Below are 26,788 nucleotides of genomic sequence, written 5' to 3'. Positions count from 1 at the left end.
TGTATGTAACCAATACAAGCAGTGAAATGTCCCCAGTAGTAAGAAAGACTTTCTGTATTGTAAAAAAATATGATGCTTTGGCACTGAGTGGAAGACACAGAGGTATATATAGAGCCCATAGGACCCAAGTAGTAAAAAAAAAAATTCGAACTGTCACTGAGATCCAGCTTCAGGCAAAATTGGGACTAGCCCGCTGCTGCACAAGCATAAAGGTAGGAATCTTCTTCCCCGGACAGACACAAAGAGATAGTGTGCTAGTAGTCTCAAGGGACCATCACGACCGTGGACAAGCAGCTGAGCAGTTGGCTGGATGTTGGTGGCTGCCTGTGTTGGCTGTGCATGGTGTGCAAAGCTGCCATATGCTGCATGGCCCAGCCAGGGTCTCAAGCTGCTTCTCTGCAAGGAGGATTTCCATCTGTACCCCTGCTGCATGTGCCTCCACACTGAGGAATTCCAAAAGGGCTGCCAAGATCCGTAAAAAGTAATATCCCCGTTCCTTTGTCAGCGCTGGCAAAAACAAGGTCTGCGTTCCTTCGACTGTGGGCTCTTTGGAGCAGGAATAGGAAACACAAGTACTACAATTAATATTTGTCCCCAGAATGCTGAATCATGAAGCAGAACTTGCAAGAAAAAAATGTTCATCTTCACAGTACTTGAGCATCCCTTCTCATTTCAGGCAGGTGCCTGGCATCAGGGCTCTGCCAGGTTGGAAGAACAGAACTGAAGACTACAACTACAGAATGGTACTCTGTCTTCAGCAAAAATGAAAGAAATGATAGAAGAAAAATCAAAGCTGCACATTTAGCCATCTCAAATTAGGTCGCAGTACTTGGAGAGGATGAGTATCTACTCCATCACTTTGTCCAGCTAGGCAGCAGAAGGTACTCCACCACTTTGTGTAGGTGTATCACACTCCTTCTTTAGAAACCAATCAGGTATTAACTGCAGCAAAGTGTGGTAGAAATCTTGGCCAAACACTCTCCAGGCAACCATTTCACCATTGACAGCAGCTGCCATGAGAAGAGGTCCCCAGGGCTGCAGTCAGGCTGGAGTGCTAAGTGCCTTGGTGGGACATGGCACACATGGACACATCCCATGGAAATGCACAGCATCGCTTCCCAGCCCGAAGAGATGCTTCAGCAGGAGGAGAGGGACCAGAACTCCTCTCTGCGCCGCTGTGCCATGGCCAGCAAAGCCCCAACCACCGCTCAGCAGCAGGACTGGACACAAGCTCAGCCTCTACTACCAGGCATCCTAAATTCATATCACCAGGTGGACAGATTTAGTAAAGGACACTGTACCCTGGCCAGTCATTCTAATCCTGCCAGCATATTAAGCAGTCAGTAGTATTGTGCACCTCTAACGACAACGCAGTGCATAGATTTAAATGCCATTGTGAGGCAAAATTGGTAAGGCAGGAAGGTACCAGCTCTACTTTGGGTAGAAAAACACTATAGCACTTGCTAAAGCAAGGAGAAAAAATGAGTTCCTGTTTTACACAGTGGGAAGAATGTGGTTATTACAGCTTGCTTGTTACAGCAAAGTATAAGGCAGAAACAAGTACTTGGCTGTACGCAGAAGTGAGCATTTTGCACTTGATCGTGTCAGATGCTGAAAAGCAATTTGAGACATCAAACAGATTTTACAACCAGTTTTGAAGATGGGATGATGCTCTCCTGCTATCAATTGTGATACGCTTAGCGCAAGGCGCTTCTTCAGGAAGCTGCTCTTACATTTCTCTTGTACAAAGCACGTGCGAGAGCAGCCAGCAAACCCCCTCAGCTTTAGCAAACGCTTCCCTCGCTCCCCCCCAGACACACATGCAGCATATCCCTTTTAGCTCCCCTGGATAATCATTCTGCTAACCTCCCGCCAGCTCTCTCTGATACCCACCCAGCAAAACCTCCAAACATCCATCCAGCAAAGCCTCCCTTTAGGTCTCCCCAGCACATCCATGCAGCAACCCCCGCCCCCAGCTCACCGGGAAATCCATGCAGCAAAGCCCCTTGGCTCCACCAAACACCACCCAGCAAACCCTTCCCTAGCTCCCCGGGACACCTATGCAGCGGCACTCCTTACCTACCCCGCACATCCAGGCAGCAGCCTCCCTTTGCTCCCGGGACACCCGTGCAGCAACGCCCATTAGGTCCCCGGGGTTATCCACCCGGCAGAGCCCCCTGAGCTCCACCGGGCACTGCCGCACCCCCAGCTCCCTGGGGCACCCGTGCAGCAAGCCCTTCCCGGGGACACCCCCAGCCCCAGCTCCCCCGACGGCTCCCCCGGCTCCGGTCCCGATGGCGACGTGCCGCCCAGCCCGCTGCCCTGGCGGAGGCGGCGCAGGGCCCGCGGCGATGCGGCCGCGGGGTGTCCCGTGGGGACGCGCTGACCCGCGGTGGCCCGCGGGGGGCTCCGGGACGGGGACGGGGGTCGGGGGGCGCTTTCTCGCGGGGTCTCCGGGGGGCGGCCTCACCTTCTTGCTGTCGGCGGCGGCGAAGACCCTGCTCTCGCCGCTCACCGAGGACGAGCGGCCCGGCCCGAGGTGCTCCTGTTGCGGGGACATCACGTCCATGCAGCCCCGCGCCGCCGCCCTCCCGCCGCAGGGACACCCGCGCCGCCGCCGCCGCCGCCGCCCGCACCATGGACAGGGCGCGCCGCGCCGCGCACGCCCCCCGCGGCCACGCCCCCGCCAGCGGGACCCGCCCCTCTGGACACGCCCCCCACCAGACCACGCCCCCCAACAGGTTCGCGCCCCGCTCTGTGGAGAAGGGGTATGGAAGCAGGCGGAGGAGGAAGGCGACGCGCATGCGCCGCCTCCGGGCGTCGGGGCGGGGGGGGGGGAGTGCGCTCGTGCCGGGGAGGGGGCGCGCGCCCTCGCCCTGCGCCTGCGCGCGCTGCAGGGGCAGCGCTCAGCGGGACCCAGGGGGGCGGCGGGGGACGACGCGGTGCCACAGCGTTTCGTGGTCCCAGGTCTGGAGCGGGTGTTGCAGGGTCTCAGCATTGTGGAGCTGTTGCGCGGTCCCAGGACTGCGGTGGCTGTTGCAGTGCCCCAGAATTACCCTCCACCACCACCTCCCTGCAGAAGGCAGGTCAGCGCAAGACATGGTCCTCTCCGGAGCCCTCCCAAGGGATGGTCCCCGTGTGAGGAGCAATCAGCGGGTTGGGTGCGGGTGCGGGTGTGGGTGTGGGTGCAGGTGCAGGTACAGGTTATAGGTGCGGGGGTCCCTGGCGCGAGAGGTGACGGTGGCAGCACAGGTTCCGAGACTTCTGGGGCAGCCCAGGGGAGGCTGAGGGGATGCCATTGTGCTCCAGATGCCATTGTGCTCCAGAAAACCGTAAGCAATAAGGAGGAGGAACCACTAGTTAAGCTAATGGATGGCCATCGTGGTTTAACCTCAGTCGGCAACTGGCTCAAGAACAAATGGGTGTAAATAGGCTATAAAGAAATCTCGGCTGGAGATGGGAAGAAAGCGTACTCATCGTACTGACGGTAAGAAGAAGAGGTTGTGGAGGAGCCCTGCCAGCCAGGAGCAAAAGGCATAGCTCCGGCAGCGGTTTGATACAGCTGTCGTGTTTGTACGTTATTGTATACCTTCATTAAATACAGTGTCTTCAACAGCAAGGGGCTACTGCTGATCACACAGGAGGTTCTTTCTAATCCTGTCTTTCTACACTTTGCGAGGGATATTTTTATCTCCAGCCTTTCCAGCTGTCACAGGCTGTACATGCATTTTCTCCTGTGTTGATCACAAAAAAAGCAGAAAAAGAGAGATCCTGCCATCTCATGTGCAGCTTTTCATATCTGCCACTTTTCTTCTGCCAGAAGAAGAGTTTCTACATCCCTGTGATGAACTGGATTGGGAATTGATCCAGCTTTTATAAGGTTACTTTTCATCTGGAGAACCCAGGCTGGTTCTCCTTCTGGATGCAGAAATGTATGTGCTGTTTCCATAACTTGGTGGCAGCTGCTTTTGCCATGTACGACTGAAATAGCAGTAAATGATGATACTTGGTTCCATGCTATGTGGCCACCTTGATAGGTTATCTAGGCCCAGCATGTCCATGTGATAGTGCTTCAGTGATCTCTTTGTCGAGATTGATGTGGGCACCTGCCCTCTCTTTGCACCCTCATTTCTGCAAGTCAGTGGAATCAGGTAGGTGTAAGTAAAGGAAAGATGAAATATTAAAGCCTGGGATGCAGTATGAGTGCTTCTGCCTCCGCGTGTAGAAGCACTGGGTTTTCCTGGATCCAGCTGATAACTTTTCCTCTTTTCCTCTTAACTTTTCATCTATGACTGTTAGGCCACCAGGAGATAGCTCTTGGATAACACCGTGCCTGTGTGTCCGATCTCAGAAAGCCCACCAGACTGCCCCTGGTATCCCTGAGAAAGAGAAATGGATGGTTAGGGCAGAGGTTTGTATGCATTATGTAGGTTAACATGTCATGAGTTGCACCATTTCCTCTTCATTGAATTTGTATGGTCTTTCAGCTGAAGCGTAAAAACCTGGAAATGATGCATTCTTGGTATCTGCAGTAATTTACAGACAGATGGCCATACATCGCTAAAGCAAACCAGCGTATAAAAAAACTTCTGAATTTTTAAAGTATGAGTCTCCAAAAGCCATGATGTCAGCTCATTTTTGTGCCTGGGGGCCATGGCGCGAGCTATGTGTCAGGCCGGGCAGCAAGCGGCCGTCCCTGTGCACCGTGCAGACTTTGTCCCGGTGCTCTCACAGGTTCTCCCATGCCTCCACTCCCGTCCCCTTGGTCGTGTCCCTGTTTCCTCTCCTTCCACCATGGTGCTGGTCCTGTGGGGGGTTAGCGGCAAGTGGAGAAAAAGCAGAGTCGTGGGCTTCCCCTGGCACGGCACCCACGTCTATAAAATTGGGAGGCAAGTCTCCAATTACTACTGCACAGCACCCAACCCAGTGGGATGCCATCCCCAGGCAGGTCTCCGAGCTTCTGTGAGAGGACTAAGAAAAGATTATCGGGGTAGAAAGGAAATGGTACAAAATGTCTATTCGAAGCCCGGAATATATTTAGCAATTAAGCAACCTCCTCCCCAGAAACATTTGCAAGTGATGATATTCTTGGTGACATTTTGGAAATGGGACTATATGTATATGTTTATTTTGCAAAGGAGAGGTTACATAAGCTTTCCGAAATGCTCACACATGCTTAGAGGTGTTCTTTTATCTACTACCCTGAGCACATTTCCTACGCTCTTCATTGAATACTGACTCTTTCACCTACTCACTGAGATAAATAGATTAAAATATTGCCATTTGGTAAGCAAGACTGGAGAAGCTTTCTTGTCTGCGCAGCGCAAATATGTTTGTGTGCATATGTGATCATAGAGCCATGAAGTTTTTGTTAGCTGCAGTACTTCCCTGGTGCTAACTTTCCCGTACCTTCCATTAGGGTAGAAAAAGCGGATGGGAAGTTTAGTGCTGGAGACATGAGCTGGCAGGAGTGACTTGGAGGGAACAGGGCTCTACAAGCCCCGCTTCCCCTCGCTCCAGCACGAACAGCGTGGCAGCCAGACGACGGAGGCAGGGAGGGAGCACATGGGGTACAGCAGCGATGTACAGGCAGCAGGGAGCACCCAGCCTGTAAAAAGACCTCTGGGGTGGAGCTGGCAGCGAGCGGGTCCCGCGCCTTACAGTGATTAATCTCAAAAGGTAAAAATAAGTAAACAAACCTGCTAAGAACTGCCAAAACCAGGAAACAGGAAAAATAGGTTTTCCCCAAGGACTGTTCAGAGCTTAACCAGCAGTTTCTTTCTGGCAGATCAGGACTTTGTTTATTGATTTTAGTTTGGATTTTGAGAGACCCTTGAAAATTGGTGTCGTGATGGAGGCTGAGGACAGGATGCAATTGCAGCCTGTGTGGCATCCCCAGTGCTGCCACTGTCTGACCGTTACCCATCTCTGTGTGGAGATTCCCGATGGGAGAACCACTGGATGCAGAAACTCCCGCGTGGGCTGGTGCAGAGCCAGCCTCGGGGTTGGGACTGCTGCTGCCTAGACCGCCCCGGTCCCTGCCACCCCGCAGCACACGCTCTGATGTCGGCCAGCCCACGGGGTGCCTGCTGGGGGTCTCTTTGCTTCCTCTCACACCACCAACGCTATCTGGGTTTTGACGTCAGCCTGGGTATTTCTGACCCGTGTCGAGCTGAACAATGAAAAGCTGAGGTATATAATTGCACCAAACCATCCTTAAACTGCACCAGCTATCATTACCACCAGCTAAAATCCCGCTTGAGCCCTGCCCTAAAAAAAGATGTACAAGGCTCAGAAAATGACATGCAAGTTCATAGAAAGATTTTCTTTCTGTTGCCTTGGCCACAGTGTTGTGTGAAGAAAAATACTGGGGAGATGGAGAGGGGATTGGGACAGAGAAATATATGGGTGTTGTAGGAAAATCACATTTGTGCACAAGACACAGGAGAATTATTCATGGGCAAACCCATCCAGATGGAAATATGACCCCTGTAAATCTGCCACATTAGGGAAACCCACAGTGAACTGTTAGCAAATGCTAGATACACAGGCTGCAGCTACCTCCAGTTTTTACGAGCTTTCCAAACACGTTAGCACTAGCAGACATTCCCTTCCAAGAAAATCATGATATCTGAGGAACTATGTGAGGCTAGAAATGAGTGAGCTGTACTTAACTTGCACTGAATAAATGTGATTCCATCAAATCTGCCCCAAAAGGATACATTTGCCTGAGCACTAATTTTATTAACCTCACAAGTGTCTCATGCAATTAAAGCCATGCAGTAGGTCTGAATTGGAAGCTCCAGAGGCAGCTGTATTTCAATGAGATCTGATGCAATGACTTTCTGTTTTAATATCCCAATACCTAGAATGTCATGCTGCTCATACGTTACGAGCAGCTAAAAATAGGGCCATATCCCGGACAGATTGGAGCTACTCAGATGGAGAAAAGCTGAGTTGAAAGGAAAGGTTGGAGGAGAACAGGATGACTTAACAGCTCCACATCACCCTCAACTTGCAGTTATCTGGCTGGTTCCTTCCTAGCGTAAATTAGAGCATCCCTTGGGAATGCTGAGTAGAAGGCATCCTCTTTTTTTCAGAAATTCAGCTGAGGAGCTTTAGCGGCAGGTATTTACCCTACAGTGTGAATCCTTCATTGCTCATCTTCACAGCATTTGCTGCTGCTCCATGCAAAAACGGTTGTGGTAAGCTGAGAGCATCCTCCATGCTCTGTGGTCCCAGAGGGTCTGGACAGAAGAAAGCCCAGGTACCAAGCCCTGCCCTTCTGTTTTGATGGCAGCTCACTAATAAAATTGTTAAATGCTGTATGAGTAATTGCTAAGTGAAATTCACAAAGGTCCTGGGATTCAGGCCACAGCAGTTATTAATGCTGTGTGCAGATAGGTTCACATTAACAGGAAATACCCCATTCTGTCCCTTCCCATGCTCTAAAGCTTGCAGGGCCTTTCGTGCCAGATGCTCTGCCTCAGAGACTCCATAAGCACTGAGAAACACCTCACTTGGGTAGTTCTGCCAAAGCTTGTCAAATAACCAAAGATCTACCTGCTCTCTCTACCCCAAAAATACAGGGTGGCCCCGTGTGAATGTGGAGTCTGAGTTTGCAGCACATGGCGTGTTTGCAGCAGCGGGGACGAGTGTGCACATTGAATGAGGACCCCAGGTGACAACTCTGCTGTAGAAACGGGGACAGCACAAGTACTGGAGAGTCTGAGCGTTGGGTGCTCCACAGGGTATCACCGCTATGGCCAGCTAGAGCTGTCCTCCCATGGCCACACCTGCTGCCCAGATATGAGGAAAGACTGTCACAACCCAGCCCTATAGATGAACCTACCAATGAGCCTACCAGTTCTTAATATCCCTTTCAGCCTTATTATATATGCCATGTGAAATTCAGTCCAGCGCATCAAAGGGAAGTTTGCCTTTGAAGGGCTGCATGCTTCCTGCATGCAAATGTTGCTCTGATTTAATTAAGCTTGATTTTATAATCAGTGTAGTTAAACCAGTACGATGCTTGTGAGCAAATACGGCTGGCGTAAGCACCTCAATGTGCATATGGCCTGATATCAACACCACCCATAAGCAAGTGGCATTCAGATTTTCCTACATTCACATTTTCCCTGTTTTTTCTACATCTTCTGATTTTTATGCATTATTTCCTTTGTTCACATTAGTACACTCATAAGATTGTTTATTTTTGGTTTCTCTGTGCCAAAGATTTTCTTACGGTCATTGTCCAGAGTTCAACCTTTCAACTGCAAATTGCGAGGCAAAGTTAAAAGTCAGTAACTGGATATTCATCCATGAGAGTCCTTGCATAGGAGCTAAGTATTAGACATGAAAGGATAGCATTTCATTTAAGATAAGGCCTAATCTCTTCCCTTTGTGAGCAACATTTCTGAACTAAATCTGAGCACTTGCACCTGGAGCTGTTTAACTTTGCTCTCAGCTAGGTGGGTAGTGATGGAAATACATAGAACTGAATCTGCAGCATAATCCTGAGTACAAAATGCAGGTGCCATTAAGAGAAGGGAGGTTGACTTTAGGAAACACCTCCTAAGTGTTCAGGTATGTGCAGGACACGCATCTCTTCAGTACAAGCTTGAACTTTCATGGGTCTCACTGTACCCATCACACTACTTGACTCCTGGAAAACCCACAGTCCACAGCACTCACAGTGATGCTCAGCACCAGGGTTGGTTTCTATTCATCAACATGTTCTTGAGAAAAGACATCCTATCACCTAAAATTTGATGAGGGGATGTTTTCAGGTGCTTGTCCCAAAATTACGGTTGAGAAGCATGGTTATCAGCATACAGATCATAAATAACCTGTATTATTTTTTGTGTTATAGCCAGGTGTTGCTGACAGACTCCCTGGAGCTCCACAAAGCATTGGCCACGTAGACAGCCGAATTCCCATTTCAGTGGGTTGAGGCACAGAGTGATAAATTAGGTAACATGAGTCAGGCTGGCATATATGTGCCCAGTGAGAATTATACATTCATAACAGGAACGTTTATGGTAACTAGAATGGGAAGTTATTGGGGTTGCATTAAGAATAGAGCATCTTTGTTTTATGGCTGATGGGACTTAAATTTATTGCAAGCAGAAAGTGGACTGTTGACATTGGCTCTTTAGGAAACATGAAGGAAGCTCCCATGAACAGGGGACCCTTTCGAGTGTAACGTGCACTCATCCATAAAAGTTATCACATTATCATCCTCGCTCTGGATTAATTTCAGGCATCGCTTTCTCTCTCTCTGATTCACAACCTAGACAGTTTTTACTGCAAGTGTGTTTAAGAACCCAGAGGGCCATATTTTTTGTCAGTTTGTGTTTTTAACACACTGATGGATTGTATTGCACTTCTGATCCCGCCCTGGATTTACTATTTTCCATTCACCATCGAGAACTCCCATTTCCTAACAACCTGTGGGACTGTCAAGCTGTGAATGACAAACATTAAAAAAATGATGGGCAAGATTTTTAGTTGTCCTTTCATAACACGCTGCAAAATTTTTCACTGCAAGAGTGGGATGCTTTCAAAACTGACTCAGATGAATAAAAATTGAGCTAGACATCCTCCTGCTGACTGGGGCTCTGAGAGGAAACTGCTCTATTTTTCTTGTACAGTGTTGAATTACTCAGTATGACCTGATGTACATATCTTCAGCTTCTGTAAGCCAAGGTGGGAGCCCAAGCTTTACTGCACTCCATCGAGTGAGGATTTGGCTCTCCTCCCTGTCTCAGCCTCTAACCACACTGCTAGCGGTTTACAGCTTAAATGGTCCATGATAAGAGGGCTGAAATTCCTGGATCTTCTAGCTGATGTGGACAATGAGGACTGTCGACCTCCAAATGGAGTTTGGCTTTTGCTGCAACGCAAGAGGGTTTAATCGCCGGAAAGGGGCGGCCAGTGGGACCGGGGCAGAGGGGTGCCCACAGTCCCTGCCAGGTTCCCACCACCGCCCCTCCGCCTCTCAGGTGCTTCGTCCAGCATCCCAACATTTTAAGGGAAAAAACGATGGTTTCGGAGTGTATCCAAGCTGTTCCTGACTCCAATATGGTAATCATAAGAAGCAGATTTAGTAAGGAGCTCAGAAGATCACCTAACCTCATCATCAAGCAGCTTTACCTAGGTCTTTCCTAAAGTCCTCCTGGATAACTTGTTCTTAGAAATGAGCGGTGATGGGGATGTGCAGCCTCCCTTGTGAGCCTGTCTCTGCATTGTCCCCACAATTGGGAACTATTTTCCCTGATGCCTGACTGAAACTGCCTCCTCTTCAGTTAAGCCTATGACAACTTGTCCTAAGCCCAGGGGATATGAAAAGAGTTTATTCTTTCCTCCTGAGAGCTACCTTCTACATATTTGGACACTATGTCCCCACAATCCTCTTTTCTAGACTAAACAATACCAAATCCTTCAGCTTTTCCTCGCGGTTGATGATTCCTGGTCCTCCGATCAGTCTTGTTCTCTGAATTCATTCCATTTGGTACATTTCCTTTCAAAATCATCATTTCCAAAGGGGGATATGTTTTATTTGTAAGGACGCCACGCACGTGTTTCTCTTCCTTTCACACCCCACCTCCAAAACAAATGTTTCTCTGCTTTTTTATTAACTGAAGAAAGGTGTAGCCATGGGAAGGGGTACAGGGAGGTTGGCAGTCCATCCTTAATATTTTACAAAAACATTTATTATTCCCCATGATGTGGAAAGCCATTTAGCAAGGAAAAATGTATTAGTTTCACATTTCCTAAGTGTCGTTATAACTGTTGAAGCCAGAAAATATACGTAAAGCTATTAAAATATTTGGATAGTGTAAGTTTAGATAAGATTCCAGCAGATATTCCTATCACGCTTATTTCTCAATATGAAAGCTGTGACCCAGCATTTCTCCTGAATCAGCAGGATATGGGCCCTGGTTATCAAGCAAAGCTAAATGGTTATTGCTTTTAAATTAGCAGAAAGGTGATCGCTACTGAAGTGCATATATTTGGATGGAAACCTAAGCCATAGGATAATTGTGGGCTTGCATAATTTTAGGATTCAAGCTTGAGGAAAAAAAGGGGTTGTTACTGTAATAACTCCCAGACCCTTCAAAACAAAAACTGTTTTGTAAACTTTGTTAAAAATTTAAACTTTTTTAGCTCACAAAGCAGGGAAAGTATAATCTGAAAAAAAAATGGTTAACGTATTTTGGAAAAAAATTCCTTCAGGATCCTGGAAGAGTGAAAAAGTTCATTGCCATGAATGCTCAGGAATTTGGGCAGAGGAGCAGCAGGAGGGGACCTGAAGGGGTGTGAAGGAGATGCGGGGGCAGAGGAGACACAGAGCTGGCAGCCGCAGTGCTGCGGAGTCAAGAAATGCCATGTGCAGCAAGAGGGGACAAGGAGGCGGCAGGGGCATCGCGGGCACAGCCCTGAGTGTCTGCTCATCAGCAGCATGCGCTTGGCTGGGTTGCTGTCATGGAGATCGTTGTGGGCGCACAGCAAGTCGGTGACCTGGATGGGGAGGACAGGATAATTCCGGACCATTTTGCCTGGCCCCCCTGGCGAGCAGGGAGCGGCATCAGCTTGGCAAAGGAACAACTGGATTTTCCCTCAACCTAAAAATAGCGGCATAAATATTGTGTATGCATTAATTATAACTGTTACAAGGGTAGAATGTGGAAAAAAGCTAATTAATGTGAGGCACGTTCAAATTACTTCACCGAAAGTCATGCTTTTTTCTTAAAGGAACATGATTTTTTTTTTCCCCAGATGCTTTTAAAAATTGCATTTAGACAATCTAGTTCTCAGGAGGGCTTTCTCTCTGGAGGACTCTCAGGCATGAGGCCAGATAGCTGGTCACCGTAAAGTATAGCATCAGCAATATAGCATTACCACACATTATAATACTTTGCACACAACTTGAATACAAGAACATCTTACAATTATTTTAATGTAATTGGGATATAAGCTAATGGCAGGCATGAGGAGAAATAAAACACATAGCATAGATAATCACTATTTGATGCCCTGGGTCCATCTTCTTGGGACAACACGCTAGCCTACCAGCTTCACATCTTATGTATTTGCAGTTGTCAAAACATAGTTGGCTGTGGGGATGTGTACTTGGCCACAAAAATAAAAAAACAGGCTAAAATTAGTGTTGGAAAGATTGTTGTGCATTTATGAAAAAGAAACCTGAAATAGCGATCACAGGACTATCATTTGATTCTGCTGTCATTCAAGGTTCACAGCTTAATTCTGCACTAAAGAGGTTTGCTGTTGGCTTGAAGACTTACAGGTCAGTGGAAACTGTTGATCCTGAGAGGCCTGTCAAGAAAAACGAGTGAATTATGGGGTTTGGCCAAGTCATGTGCTCACCAGGCCAATTTCGGTAACCAAGGCAGCAAAAAATCCATTTTAATGAACTGAAATTAAAATGCATATAGATGTACAGTCTAGGTTTTGCAGGATTTTTAATGCTTTGCAATATGACAAAATGGCACATATTTTTATGTCCTCAGAACATTTCTGCTAGTTTCAAAAGGTTGAACTGACACTGATGTCACATTATCTACTTATTCTACAATATATTCTGGCCTTGTGCTTTATTTAATGCTTTGCAATGTTATTTGGATGCCATAATTTTACAGTTGCCTCACTGAATCGATGAGGAAAAGTAAAAAGCTGCCAGAAGAAGGTTATTTCACACACGAAGTCATCGGCAGCCCAGGCCTTTCCTAGCTTACCTTTCCTTCTCCTCCACCTGAATGCAAACCCATTAAAAATGTTCCAGGAAACCTCCACCTCTGCATTCACATGCAAGATGCTCGTAAATCATATTTCTTTTAGAGGGGTTTATAATCTGATGTTAATGAAGACTCTAGGGTAACACCGTGTTTGAGAAGGAACCGGCGCCAGAAGCGCGGTTGATGTATGGTTGCATACCTCCAGTGTTAACAGTGGAAACCCTCTGAATTACATCAGTGCAAGAGCTTTCCCGTTCTCTTTAGTTCAAAAGTTTCTATTGGCAGGATAATAAAAATCCCCCATCGCATCTCGTGAATAGTTTACACTGCAAATTCCAGAGCCCTGGCTGCTCCACCGCATGGGTCCCAAAACACAGCAGCCGTGCTGCTTCCCATCTGCTGCCAGGCCCTTTAGACCACTCCAGCAACATGAAAGGCTCCTTACATCACATGAAAGATGCCTTTCATTTAAGACCCCTTCCCAGCGCTGGGTGAGTGGGAGGAGGCCTGAGTGCAGATGCGAAGCTGTGCTGCAGCCTTGCAGGCCTTTGTGGGGAAATTTGATGGGTGCTTTGCTAGGTGATGTGGTGGTTTGCAGGGCACAGGAGCTGCTCCTGTGCCTTGTAAGTCTTGACCTGAAGGATTAATGTCAGCTCTTTAAGTTGAGTTGTAACATAAAAGCCCACCTCTTAAACCCCAGCTCCTCACGCCGTCCAGCAGATCAAGGTCGCTTGCAGACTCATTAATCTGCTGAATAACCAAGATATGCTGGAATATTGCAGCCCCCACCTGTCTCTCCCCACTTTCAAACCCTTTGAAAACAGAGAGCTGCTGGTGATGTCTCACCCCCACAGCCACCCCTGGCCACTCCACGATACCAGCATCCCCATCCCCATCTCCCTTTGTGTCCATCCCATCTAATCTGGGGTGGCCACCCTGCGTTTCGGAGCAGTGGTTGCTCTCTATAGACCGAATGGCAAAGGGGACAAGTATTTTCAGCTATTCCTTCATCCGCTGCCTAATCCAACCCAAAAAGGTGTTTCTTTAAGCTTTGTGTCTTAGAGACTGCAGAATCTCAGGTGAGCTTGACTTGCCAGCCTGTGGCTTTGGTTGCTTTATTGCTAAATTGGCATATATGGGTTGATGTGTAATTGGCATATGAGCGTTAGCTAATGAATTATGTGCATGGCAATAGGGATAACAATGATTTACTCTTCCAGAGAGTTGCACTGAAAAGCTAGCAATCAGAGCGGGCTGATTACTGAAAGCTCCTTCTTTTACTCAGGGTGTTGAATACTATAAAGTATGGAGGTAAAATAAATGCCATGTTAGGGAATAATAGTATCCTGCTGCTAAATTAATACCTAAATGACACCATGGAAGGATTTCTATTATACAACTGATTATCTTTCTGGTCTGTATATTAATCGATGTGGAGCGGGTATCATTTTATCTACTAGTTGTTGCTGTTGACAAGTGGGAATGATCCCAACCAGAAGCTTTCTTGGTTCAAATGCCACTCAGCTCCCTGCATAAGGCATTATAAATTTACAGGTCCCAGACTGTAGCATTATATCAGCCACAGTGCACATTTTCATATTGACCAGTAAAGTTGCAACGTTCATTTCTGAGTGGTACCAAAGAGTTATTGGAATAAAAGCTCATATTCTCACAATACTCTAGAAAATTTCACAGGATGGTGATAAATATAAAATGAAAAATGAAGTGCAGCTCAGCAGAATAATTCTGACTGATATAAAGTCACTGGTATCTTAGCTGCCCTGTATGAGGGATGACAGGGTTGGTGATATCCAAAAACCTCTCAGAACTTTGTTTTTGCTTGATTTCAAAGTTAAAGTTTTCTTTCTGCATAATCACTTCTTCCTCTTTGCTTTCTACAGTTACCTACAGCAAGGAGTATTTTCCCAGGCATAAAAAATTGTATTTTCCCTTGTTTCATCCCAACTTATTGTTTGTTCATCTTTCTGAATGTCTGCTAGCATTAGTCATTTGTTCTCAGTGGTGATCACATCCTGCCTGTGCCTGGGGGACTTTGAGGATAGCTGGCAGCAGAAAGCAGGCTGTAGGCCAGATACTTTGTTCTGGGCATATATTGCCCCGATCTGCAGGTTGGCTACTCCCAGTCTTGACTGTTAGACCCAGTTTTTCTGTAAGAATGAATCAAAGGCTGATCTCTCTGGTGCCTCATGAGGCTTCTCTACTAGATGTTTTGTTATCCTTCATAGCACTTTGTTTGTAGCTCTCCAGCCAGTTTTCAATCCATGTGACAATGTTCATTTCCAGGCCAATTTTGATTATTATTCTTTGGTGTGAGATACCCTATCATTTGCTTTACTAAAAATCCCAGAATATTTCCTTTACGTCATTGCCTTTCTCCAGTAATGGTAAAACTCCATCATAAAAGTAATCAAGACTGTCTGGCAAGATCTTTTATTTAGAAACACGTGGCTTGTTGCACATAATTCCGCTGCCCTCTTGATGTTTCATGATTATATTTTCAATCTTAATGTTATATTAATGTGGAGGGAAAGGGGGGGCACACCCATTTGTTTCATACCTGACCAATAATTTTTTATGCATTTACACGTCCTATAATGCAGAGCACATATGCAAGGGAGCTATGTTATTTTTCCGTGTGGTTTAGGCTGTTTGTTTATTTTATCATTAATTCTCAGTGAGAAGGTCATCCTTTCCCCCAGATGTTTATTACTTTTGCAAACGAAAAAAGATTTCTCTCATAACTTGCATCGCAGATCTAATGCTTGTAAAATGCACGAGCAATGCCAATGCAGTAATGGTTTCAAGAGCTTTCTATACACAGAGCTGTGGTTTGCCACCACGCCACGGCTTACCACAATTTAGCAGCGAGCCATAGCTTTTAATCAGTAAACTAAGTCTTGGCCAATTTGAAAACACAGTGTCTGGGGGGAGGAAGATTTGGGAGAGATTTGCTGCACTGGTTTCTTTCAGCTTTTCTGTTTACTTCCATTTTTTAAATTATCACAGATTCCCAGCAAGGAGAAAAAGAGTGACAATCAGGAAACATTTGGATGTTGACAAATTGGAAAAGACTAGTCCAAATTTGTCAATTATATTTTCAACCTTAACATTTATACCCCTCTAGTCCTTTTTTAGGTATATATACATTTCTGAAAATGCAGAGTGCATAAACATGGAGGTTTCTGAGGTTTAAATATATTATCTCCACTCAAGAATTTTCCCTCTGCGGAGTTTTTGATCACTTTGGGAATACTCAGCTACTTCTGCATAGCTTATTACTGACTGCAAGGAGAGCAGTAATTGGGGAGAATCAGGCTCAAGTCTGAGGGAAATCTAACTTGCTAAGCCCATTATTAAAAACAAAAAAGCAGCCCAAGCAGGTCAAGGTTTAAAATGTTTTGGATTCTGAGATCACTTTAGTTAAGAAACTTGCCAAAATACAGTTTAATTCATAAAATTCATCTGCATAGGTAGAAACTGCAAAAATCCATGTACCTCCTGATGGTTTGTCTTGGCTAATCTTCACAAAGAACCAAAACATCAAGTGTTCCGGTAAAGTATCGCACAAGCATTGCAATGGATGGGAGTCTCAATTGTTGTTCTGCACCCTTCCCAGCAATGCTGCAGTCACTAGCCCCGGAGACCTGCAGGAACAGCCCGGATAAGCGATGCTGTGGGTCAGCCCCTTCCCATCTCAGTGATGGCTGTTGGGGGAAATGATCTCACAAGGTAACAAACAAAAACCTATTTCTATAAAAATGGTACTCTATAAACTTGCTTTTATTAGCCAAGACTGTGTCTCAAACAAAAAAGTCAATTCAACCCCCTTCCGCAAGCTTTCTGCTGCTTAATTTGCTGCTTAAATTTGCTTTGGAGAACGTGATTATGTCTAGTTTCTTATATAAAACCCAAGAATTTTGGCAGTGGGGCCTAATACTTGGGGGGGTGTCTTTCCTATGTGTTGAAATTGTGAATGAAAGGACATGGGATGAATATGCAAATACAGAAAAGAAAACAGACAATATTTGTATGCAAGACTGAAGAAATACATAGTTGTTTATGGTGGTTGTTATCCACAGGCAAGCTGATTGCAAATGATGTCTCTGCATGCATGCACGTCCGTAGTGAGCTTCCCACTTCCCACCATGAGAAAAGACGGGACCACTTCCCTTGTCCTTTCTAGGTGTGACTGCTCCTTAGCATGGTGTGTTCATGCATTTCTCATCTCGCCTCTCTTCATCTCTCGAAACTCAGTATCACGCTATACCAACTCAGGCTTTCTGGATCATTATAGTGGCAGATCAACAAATTTTTACCTTGATTGTCATAAAAGAGTTACAACATGTTTCTTTTCCCCATGACATAACGGGAAAATCTCTTTTAGGATAAATCAAAGGCACAAAATCTCTTCTGCGTGTCCTCGAGGGTTTGCCTGTATGCATTTCTGGTTCTGCACCTTCCTCAGCCGCTCGCGTGCACAGACACCTGCCTAGACGGTTTCATTACTTTCCTGCCCACCGCCTGCTCCGGTTTCGTCCTGCAGTTTTCAGCCGAGGGCTCTGGCTGCCCGCGAGGCAGCACAGCCCTGGTGCACGAGCTCCTGACCCACTCTCCCAGCAAGCCCTCACATGTTCCTCCTGCCTGACCGCACCATGGGCAGCTGCAACAGGAGCCAAACAGGTGGTCGTCGCTTCCAGCTGGAAATAAAGTGTGCATCTAGCCCTCCTGCAGCCCACAGAGACGGGAGATGTCTGCAGTCATAAAATCCAAATGGTGTGATCTTCATAAACTCACACAACTTTCTCTCTGCAGGTTAGAGTCCAGCACAGGAGTCGGCACGAGCAGGAGAGCAGCCCGATGGGGAAACGGCTACTACAGTCTCTGGGGAAGGGTGAGCGTCTTAAAAATTAAACCTCCGAAGCTGTGCTTTGCACTCTGGACTCGCGGGCTGGATGGACATTATTATTTACAGCATCATTCATGGCCAGAGGATCCCTGGCAATAATGACAGTGATCTCTGCTTTGAAACTGGGTAATTGCCGTTTGCTCACAGCACGCGTGGTGGTGTTGTACTGCAGTCGTAGCAACTCCAGCGAAGCAGCAAGTCTGCGTCACTTTCCAAGAAATCATTTCAGTCCTGCTGCCCAGACCTCGGCTTTGCACAGCCTGTCCAGGCAGCTGGTTTGCATGAAGACCCCGTCGGCTGGGAGTGTGTTGAAATCCCTCGAATGCCTGTCCCTGAGCTCAGAGATCTGGGAGGAGACCTCCACCTCTCACTGTGCCTTTGCTGGTGATGGCAGCAGCAGAGGACCGGCCGCCGGTTCCCAGCTCTGCCACGTGCAGGGTCGCTGCTGGCACGTGATTTCATGGCTTGGCCTCTGAAGTTGGGGTTTTTCTGGAGATATTTCTGAATTATGCGGAGAAGATGGAAGTTATAAACTACCGAGCGTGAAGACATTTGCAAAAGGAGGCCAGGTGAAGCAAACTGGTCCTTTTTCTTGTCTCCGCTAACATCCATCCCCGCATTGGCGTGTCGAGCAGAGATGAACATTTCCTCTCTAAGTAAGAAATCATGTGTTGATCCAGCTAACAAATTGCCAGTCATTCTGTGAAATGCCTCAGACACTAAACCTGGTATCAACTCCCTTTTCTCACCCTAAATCTTACTTTTTTGACAATCACGGTTAATCATTTCTACCTTTCACACCGTCTCCTGTGACATGAGCCGCACCTCGGGAGCATAACAAGGTTGCTCCTCACCACTTCCATTCCCTCGGGTGTCTCTTGTTAACTACCTCTGGTAAGAGGTTAGCCAAGCGCTGGCACTTTTATGTCCCTGCAAATGTACCCCATATTTCTTGATGAAGCCGTCTGCTGACTCGAAAGGCCATCGCTTACTGCATGCTGCTACTTCTCCATGCAAAGGGCCCAGTTCCTCTGTTGTGCAATCTGTCCATCTGATTTTCTAATGGCAAAAAAAAGAGACATTTGCTATTTCCTCAGCACGCAGGAGGCAATCAGCTCTTTTATGGGGTTATGACTTTACAGCAGTAATGTACAGTCCTCTCCTATTCTTAGAATGAAACAGCAACATTTAACTCCACTCTGAAAATATTAAAAATTGTCCCTGCACTGTCTGCACATGTACTCCCAGCAGCCTTTAGAGATGCCTACAGTTATAAAAAAGGTGGGAATTATGGCTTCACTCTGGAATTGTGCTGCTAGACATCAGTTAATGATAATAAATCAGAGCAGCTACCTGCATGCCAGATTACACGGGTGTGTAAAGTTAGGCACCTGGTTTGAAACTGTTCAACCTAGTTACTTCCAGCTAGAGTCATCTACTCTGCTGTTTCCTTACATCTCAAGTTATAGATACTTTGCCCCTTAAAGCGGTTTCCAATGCTGCCTTTCCAGTTTGTCCTGCCAGGCTGGGCTGGCTCCCGATGGTGGAAGGCCTGGAGGTGGAGGGCCATCGATGCAGCATCACCAGGGCTCACACGCTTCGTCCTGTGGGGTTCGTGTCCCCAGCCAGATCTAGCACCATGGGGCATGAGCTTCGGTGTGCCCACTCTGCGGTCCAGACGGCCCGCGTGGTATCTCCCAGACAGCCCTTGCATGCTTTCTCCCCAGTACTTTTCCACTTGCTCACTGATGTATCTAACCTTATTTTTGAGGTCTGCTAAATATACAGCCAGCCATAGGCTTCAGCAAGCAAACCACAGAACCCAAACAAAAGAAAACTCATTCCTCATTTCCCTGTCCAGACACAAACAACATCTACGACACTTCCCCAATTTAAATGTGAGATTTTCCTACCAGCCCCTGCACAAAAAACCAAACCATCCTCTCTGGCAAACGGTGGTCAAGCTGCGATGCAGCACCGCACATCTCTCTGCACTGCGTGCCTCCGTCACCCCTCTTGGGCACCCAGAGCCTGGAGACCAGCCCCTTGCTCCCTTGGTTAACCAAGGAGTTGCTGCTAAAAACTTTTTTAACTGCTGAATGTGTTTTTTAGCGCTGTGCTCTGGATTCACTGCTGATGTGAGGGCAGAGCTATTTCTGGTGGGTCCCGCAGCACTGTGGCATCTTTTTGATGCTCTCCACACGATCAGCACCCACTGCCCTGGTGCACCACTGGCCCTGCGCACCATCTGCTGGAGAGCTCTTGTCGTTTTGGTTCAAAAGGACAAACCCACTGTATCCTTTGATTACCTTAGAAGAGTAAATATCCTTGCTTTTAAGTACCTTTTTTTTTTTAAATGTGACATTCTGCAAATAGATTTGCTACATGCAAAACAGAAAGCCTTGGACCAGCAACCCCGGCCAACAGATTATGAAAGTGAAGTGGCTCTAAATGATCTCTGTGCACAAGTTCACTTTAAAAAACAGCTCTTAGATGTCTGTGGAGATCCACTCCTTTTATGCAATTTCCTTTTTTCTGCAGCCCTCAGGATAAGACGGAGCAGCAAACCATAGGCTGTTTCTTTTCCAGGATAGCCTGTAAGAAATAACTGTGAGGTCCAGCAAAACAACAGCAACCTTTGGAAAGAGACAGCAGACTTGTTCCCTGTTGGCAGCACCGCTCTCCTGTTCCCTTTGCCCTTTCTGTAGACGCTCAGCCCCACAGAAGCTGCTGGCTTCCCTCCTCCTCCATGTAAAACCTCTTTCCTCCTTCTTTCTTCACCATCACACATCTACCTTCCCCTTCCCTGTTTCCCTGCATCCTGCGGTGCTTTTGCACTGGGGGACCTGACCAACCTGTCCTGCTTTACGCTCCCATCCTCCCATCAGGATGCTGCTAATGGCTCAGCATCGCTGGCTGTCCCAGAAAGCCGGCCCTTCCTCGTCCGTCCGCCTCATTGCCGGAGCGGCTGTTGCACTCTGCCGCTTGCCTTGGAAAGCGTTTGCATTCTGCCCAGCTGCTGAGGGTCCCTCAGCCATATTCCACCATATGGCACCACGTCCCTCCGCTTTATCGCATGGAAAATATCAAGATAATCAGACCTGCCTCGCTGTGATTCATGTAACCATCTGTCTGGGCTTCCCACTATTCGAATGCTGTAATACGCAGCCTGCTAGCCAGAATATAAGCGGGCTTTTACTGTCTAAATTTCTTAATCTAAACAAACATGAAAGGCCAAATTCTGCTCTGGGCTCCGTTTGCACAAATCCCATTTGTGACATTAAATGGAGCTGTTTGAATCAGTCTGATTGTGGAGTTTGGCCCAGGGTTTTCCAACTGATTTATGGTGTCCATCTGGCTGCTCTTAATCAAGGAGAGCCTGGCCTGAGCACAGTTTTTAAACAATGCCGGTATACGCAAAACTTAGTTATGGCCTCGTCTGTGTTTGGTACCAGGGCTGATAACGCAGCTCTGTCCCTCTTGCATCACTTTTACATGGCTCTTGAGCTTTCAGACACTGCCTGTCTGGTCAAGTGGGACCCTGCTTTAAGTAAACCCTCTGAAATGGAGATGATAAACTTTTAAAGAAAGTTTGGCTATGGACAATTTAACTGCTACTGGGACTGCTTCTGTAAACCGCTCTTCGCCGTGGGCTAATGCATGTGTTTTCAGCTACAGGGAAGAATTTGGGAGGTAAACTGGTCGGCTCCCAGTTCTGCTTAATACTTGAGATATTGGTTGCAGTTAGCAGGACCCTGGGCAGACCTGGTCTTCAGAAATGTATGCTGCAGCACCAGCGCTCCTGAAATCCCTTTTCCCGAAGGCAACGGCCACACAGAGCTTCAGTCCTCTGTCCCAGGAGCCAGCACTGCAATGGGGGTCCAGCTCCCACGCTGTAGCTCTGCCGGCACCATGTATCTCGGGTCATCTTCCCCAGGGAGCCCAGCTCTCCCTGGGGTCCATCTCCCGGCCCCGTCTGGGCGGCAGCTGAGAGAATCCAGCCTAGGCTTGCAGGAAGTGCTCATGGGAGATGTGGGCAGGGATGGAGGTGGCAATGCCCTTTGAGTACCTAAAAGTCTATTGTAAAGAAATGGGGCACCTTCCTGGTGTGTATGACAAGCAGTGACGGGCGTGCCTGAATCAGGGAAGGGCAATGAGACCCTTTCCAGTCATTTCAGGAGACTGTGAAATCAAGATTTTAAATCCTCCAAGATGCAGCCCTTAAAAAACCATGTTGTGTGGTCTGTTTTTCCTACCAGGCTCTGTCCACTTCACACCGCCGGCCAAGTGAGAACCCGACAGCAGCGAGTCAGTCCAATTCCTGGTGGAAATGTGTTAATACTGAAAAAGGGAGTTTTTGAAACTGAAATATGTGTGTTTTCTTTATTTTGAAAACAGACGACTCCTACAGTTCCTTATAGCCTTCGTGGCATGCCCAACACTGGCAATATTTTAAGACCACAGTTCTTGAAACCCAGTGAACATGAGTGAATCTCAGCTTGCTTTTAAGAATTAAAAAAGCTTCTTTTCCTCAACTTTTCAGAAAAAAGATCCTTAGATTGAAACAATGGAGCCTGCAAGGTAGAGGTCCCAAAATCAGCCAAAAGGCAAATAAAAGTGATGTGAACCTGTTAATTTTAAAATCTCAAGATTTCTGAATGTCAGGAATTGGTGACACAAAATTTGCATACAGACAATTAAATGAGCCTTCTAATCAGTCAGCATGATAGAAAGTCTTTTGGATGCTACCCACAGGATTTGTTATTTTTATAACTTTTGGCTGTTTTAAGTTATTTTTTAAATTATTCTCTCTCATTACAGTTTGATGTTACTTATTGTATAGCTGAAAAAAGAAAATGTGTTAAATCTAAAAACCAGGAAGAAGCAGAAAAAAAAAAGCCCTAAGTTTCCAAAAGCAATGCTGTCTCAGCCACGTTAGGCCTCCTAATCATTTCATGCAGAAGTTGATCTGAAAGTGGTGTCAGGAAAGGTAATAACGAGGCAAGGTGGCACTGCAGGGAACCTACAGTTCACCTTTTTGCCTGTGTTTTTTCTCAAGCCAAGAAGGTCTCAGAACTCCTCGAAGAGGGCTACAGCCCGGGTATGTTCAAAGTGACAGATGATAACCAATTTTTCAAAGATTCTTACAAAGCAGAGGAGTTGGAGCTGTGTAGGGTCATTCTGTAGGGTCTTCCCAAACTGTTCTGCACTTCAGTGCTGCCCGGCCTGGCCACACAGGTGGCAAAGACAAGCCCTTGGGCATTGATGGAAGGAAGAATTATTTATTGGGTGAATTGAAACCAAGGGCTTAAATATCTTTTTCAAACAGCAGGGAAGCCCAGGGAGAAGATGTGAGAGCGAAGGGGAAAACCTCAGTTCTTCTGTGGCTCCCTGTGTGCGAGCAGGACCCCAGGATCCCACAGAAGCAGACTGACTCCTCTGCTCATCAACAACTTCTGCTTTCTGGGTCAAATCAGCCTCTGATGTAAACTGGTGCTCAGTTCCTTAGGACAGAGAGGAGCACCCTGGAAGGCACCTCGGCTCTGCGTTTGCATCCTTTGCATCCTCCCAGGCTAGACCATTCTCCCCCTTCACCATTTTCCCAGTACCTTCCTCAAGGGGACTGGCAGGAAAAAAAGGGGTCCAATAATAAAGATAACTTGCTCAAAATTTTCCCTGTTAATGATATTACCTTTTCTCTGCCCTTAAGCCATTTTTTAATCCCTTTCGGCGTTTTTCTGCCTATTCTATGCCATGCTTTCTGACCTTGCAAATCAGTCTGTCATGCGGTGTGGTATTAAATGCACCCCTGACAGCTGGATGAACCATGCCTACTGTTTCCCCCTTGTCCGCTAATCCAGTAAGCAAATTTATCAGGTATGACCTACATTGCTCGTTGGAGAGCTACGGTAATTCACATGAAAGCCTCTCGCGAGGCTGGAAGACACAAACGTGCATCCCAAAGGCTTTACTAAAGGCAGCCAAATTCTGCAGTCATCGTCCATGACCCAGTCCTGCTCTCCAGCGTGAAGTGAGAGTAAAATTAAAGTCAATGGGGTGACACGCGAGTGGTTCTGGCATGGATGGGAAGAGATTCGGCTCTGTCATTTACGATGCGAGATTATATTTGCTTTTAATGTTCTCACACCTGGAAAGCCTCCTGTCTTCCTTGTCAGAAAAAGCCTCACACAGCATGGCTAGTGGGGCAGGGCACTGTGTCCAGAGCTGAGCCGGCTGCAGCTGTCTGACTGAACCAGAAGGTGTGAAAGCAGGCTGTAAGACATCCAGACTGTCCCTGACGGATGTTTCTCTGACCTTGTCTTAAAAAAATCTTTAATTATCCTTATAATTAGAAAGTTTTAAAATTAAATGTCTCTGGCTGGAAATTTAGCTGATTACCTCTTGTGTCCCAGACTGGTCCCCAGGGTGGTAAAGTAATGATGGATAAGAGGAGCTCTGAGTGCTCATGTGCTCACGGGTATTTTATAGGCGTTCAGGGTCAAAATCCAGGCCAAAGTAAGGATTTCATTACTGCCTTACTAGTGAAACTGTTATTGATACAGTCACATTTTTTGGAGGATGAGAACAGGAGGGAAAACGAATTAGCATCTCAGAGCATGAAGGTGAGCACTGCTGCTCCACTCGCCTCTTTCCCATAGGATCAGGAGAGGAGTTTGCTTCTCTAACCTGCCCTGGGCGTGTCCCTTGTGTATTCTGTGCTCGTCACTATTCAATGTGGTGTCACTGTTGAGAAAGAAAAAACTATGAGTTTCAATATGGCAAAAGTCAATGTTTTATACTTTTCCCTCCAAAATGGATGATGAGCAAAGTGCTGACTTTCATAAAACATCTCCATTTTTGATGGACACAAGTTCTTGGAGAACAAATTTGTTTTCCTGATTTTTCTGACCATCTCTGCTCTCATTCCTGTCCCTTGCAAACCAAGGAGCAGGCTCAAGCCTCTCACTGCAAGTTGCCTCTCTAACCTCAAAGCATTTTGAAGCTCTCTCCTCCACTTTCTCCCAGTTTTTTTGACATCTTTTAACATGTAAACACCAAAACTCCCATCCACATGTAAGGGTACTTATTGGTCTCTGACCTGAGAGAAGTTTGACCAGAAACTGGTAGTTTCACAAAGCTCTATTAATGGAAATATTAAATAACATGTCAGATGGAGCAGGTTTCAAACTCCTACGAGACACTCATGTGATTTAATATCTCCTTGGAAACACTGCAGCGTGGGGTTTGGCAGTATGTGTCAGTGATACTACAGATTGTATAGTGTGGGACTACTATAGCTGCTGTCCACTGCAACCATGCGTCCAATCTTTCAAGGCTTTCTATACCCTGCCTGCTAACGGTACCTACACAGCGACCGATTTTCAAAGCTAAAAGCTGAGATCTATGTTTTCTTTATTATAGACTCAAGTAGCAAGGGAACAAAAGGCACTTAGCCCCAAATTCTGGATGTTTCCAATAGGCTTTCAGCATGTTCTGATGTACTTCACTAGACATCTATAGGAACAGCCACACACCGAAAGTTGAGAATTTCTTTTGATGAATCGTGACCCACATTTAATATTTAACTTGAGTAAACTGACTTTCTAGTACCAAGGTACTTATGGAGAAATTTGTGTTTAGACACTAAAGAGAAACTTTAGTTTCTGGTTGCTCTGGCTTGAATAACCCATTTTCATATTTCCTTCATAATTTTGGGTAAGGCCACAGATGCATTTGTACACAGCAAAATGAGATCATCTAAGAGGAATATGTCAAGCCAGACTGCAGAAAGATATGATATTTGGAGTGGATGAAGCAACACACAATATGAGATGCTGGTAACTTGGAACATTATGTACCAGATTACATTTCAAAAAATAAAAAAAGAGACAAAACACATTCTTTTCTTCCTCTCCTTCTGAGAAACCACTTTCAGGCAAGCCTCAGGAATTAACATCTGATCTGACATTCCCCCTTCTCACCCTCTCCCCTGTCCAACAAGCAAAGGTTTCTCAGCAAGCTTCCCCAGCCCAGGCTGCTACTCTGTACAGCTCCAGATCAGAAATTGGTGAAGCAGGTGTAACTCCACATGGGTAATAAAGCTGTAGCAGATTGGCTACTGGGTGTTCTCCCGAGACAGGGCTTTTTGGAAGCAGTAGAAAGCTCTCCTTTGGCCTTTGCGGTGAGGGAGCGGCACTCCCTGGGATGCACTCCCTGCACTCCCACCTCCGGTGGGAGATCAGCTGGGCTGGGCTGTCACTCACGTGATGCTGGATGCAAAACCCGCACCAAAGTTCTTGGAGCAGGTTGCTCTCTGTGCAGCAAAACCACATCTGAGCAGCTCCGCCGGGGCCTGCAGAGAGACGGGATGCACTGGTTCAGCATCACCGCGCAGCCTGCAACTGCAACGTGCTCTGCAGTCTGCCAGCCAAGGTCCTGCTTCTACACAGACATGTACGTGTTTAACCCTATGCACGATGAGTAATTCCCTTGGCTTTGGATGCATGGGACTAATTTGGATGTGATTCTTTGTAGGAATGAGTCTTATGTGTCATTATTATTAATGTAAACATACGCTTAGCATCAACAAAAAGCTGTTCTAGCCACAACCACTGAACTACAGCCACTCTGCCCCGACTCCTTGCTAGTGTATTTCAGTACAGGTTAAAAAGGAAGAGAAATCACTCTGCATGGAAGCAGCTAAAACCAGAAAGCATGTGAAAGATCGCCATGTACCGCATTTTCCTGTTTATTGGCCCTGGGGATGCTTGAGTGTGTGTGATACTCAGTAGCACAGGTGACAGCAAGGACGTGACAATCTGTGTGGCAGTTATCTTTCTGGTGTACAGAATACAGAGAGGTTATTTATTTCTATGTATTATTAATGTGATTTTTTTCTTAAAGTACCAGAAGAAAGGGACTGAAGAATGACTGCTTCTGTCCCTGCAGGGTGGAGCACAGCTCAGTAAAAAGGGAAAATATAAGACCTTGGTGCTAATCATATCCTAACTAAATCCTGTATTTAGGGGTGAATTTCATCCACCCAGCGCAGCAGTGCAAACTTCCCCAACCGTAGCATCCTCCAGAGTTGCTCAACCCTGAC

General features: G+C 46.6%; 1 protein-coding gene across 1 annotated transcript in view; it reads right to left on the bottom strand.

Annotated features, from left to right (window-relative positions):
- ARHGAP20 (Rho GTPase activating protein 20) overlaps window positions 1–2,601 on the bottom strand; it is a 63,905-nt gene extending 61,304 nt beyond the window's left edge. The window contains 1 exon segment of the mRNA XM_076328162.1: window positions 2,471–2,601. Within this exon segment, the coding sequence (XP_076184277.1) occupies window positions 2,471–2,569 (99 nt within the window). The 5' untranslated portion in view covers window positions 2,570–2,601.
- Window positions 2,602–26,788: the final 24,187 nt, after the last annotated feature.

Source organism: Aptenodytes patagonicus, chromosome 1, assembly GCF_965638725.1.
Source record: "Aptenodytes patagonicus chromosome 1, bAptPat1.pri.cur, whole genome shotgun sequence".
NCBI classification, from domain to species: domain Eukaryota; kingdom Metazoa; phylum Chordata; class Aves; order Sphenisciformes; family Spheniscidae; genus Aptenodytes; species Aptenodytes patagonicus.
The sequence above is the reverse complement of the archived record's forward strand: the minus strand, read 5'-3'. Positions and strand labels throughout refer to the sequence as shown.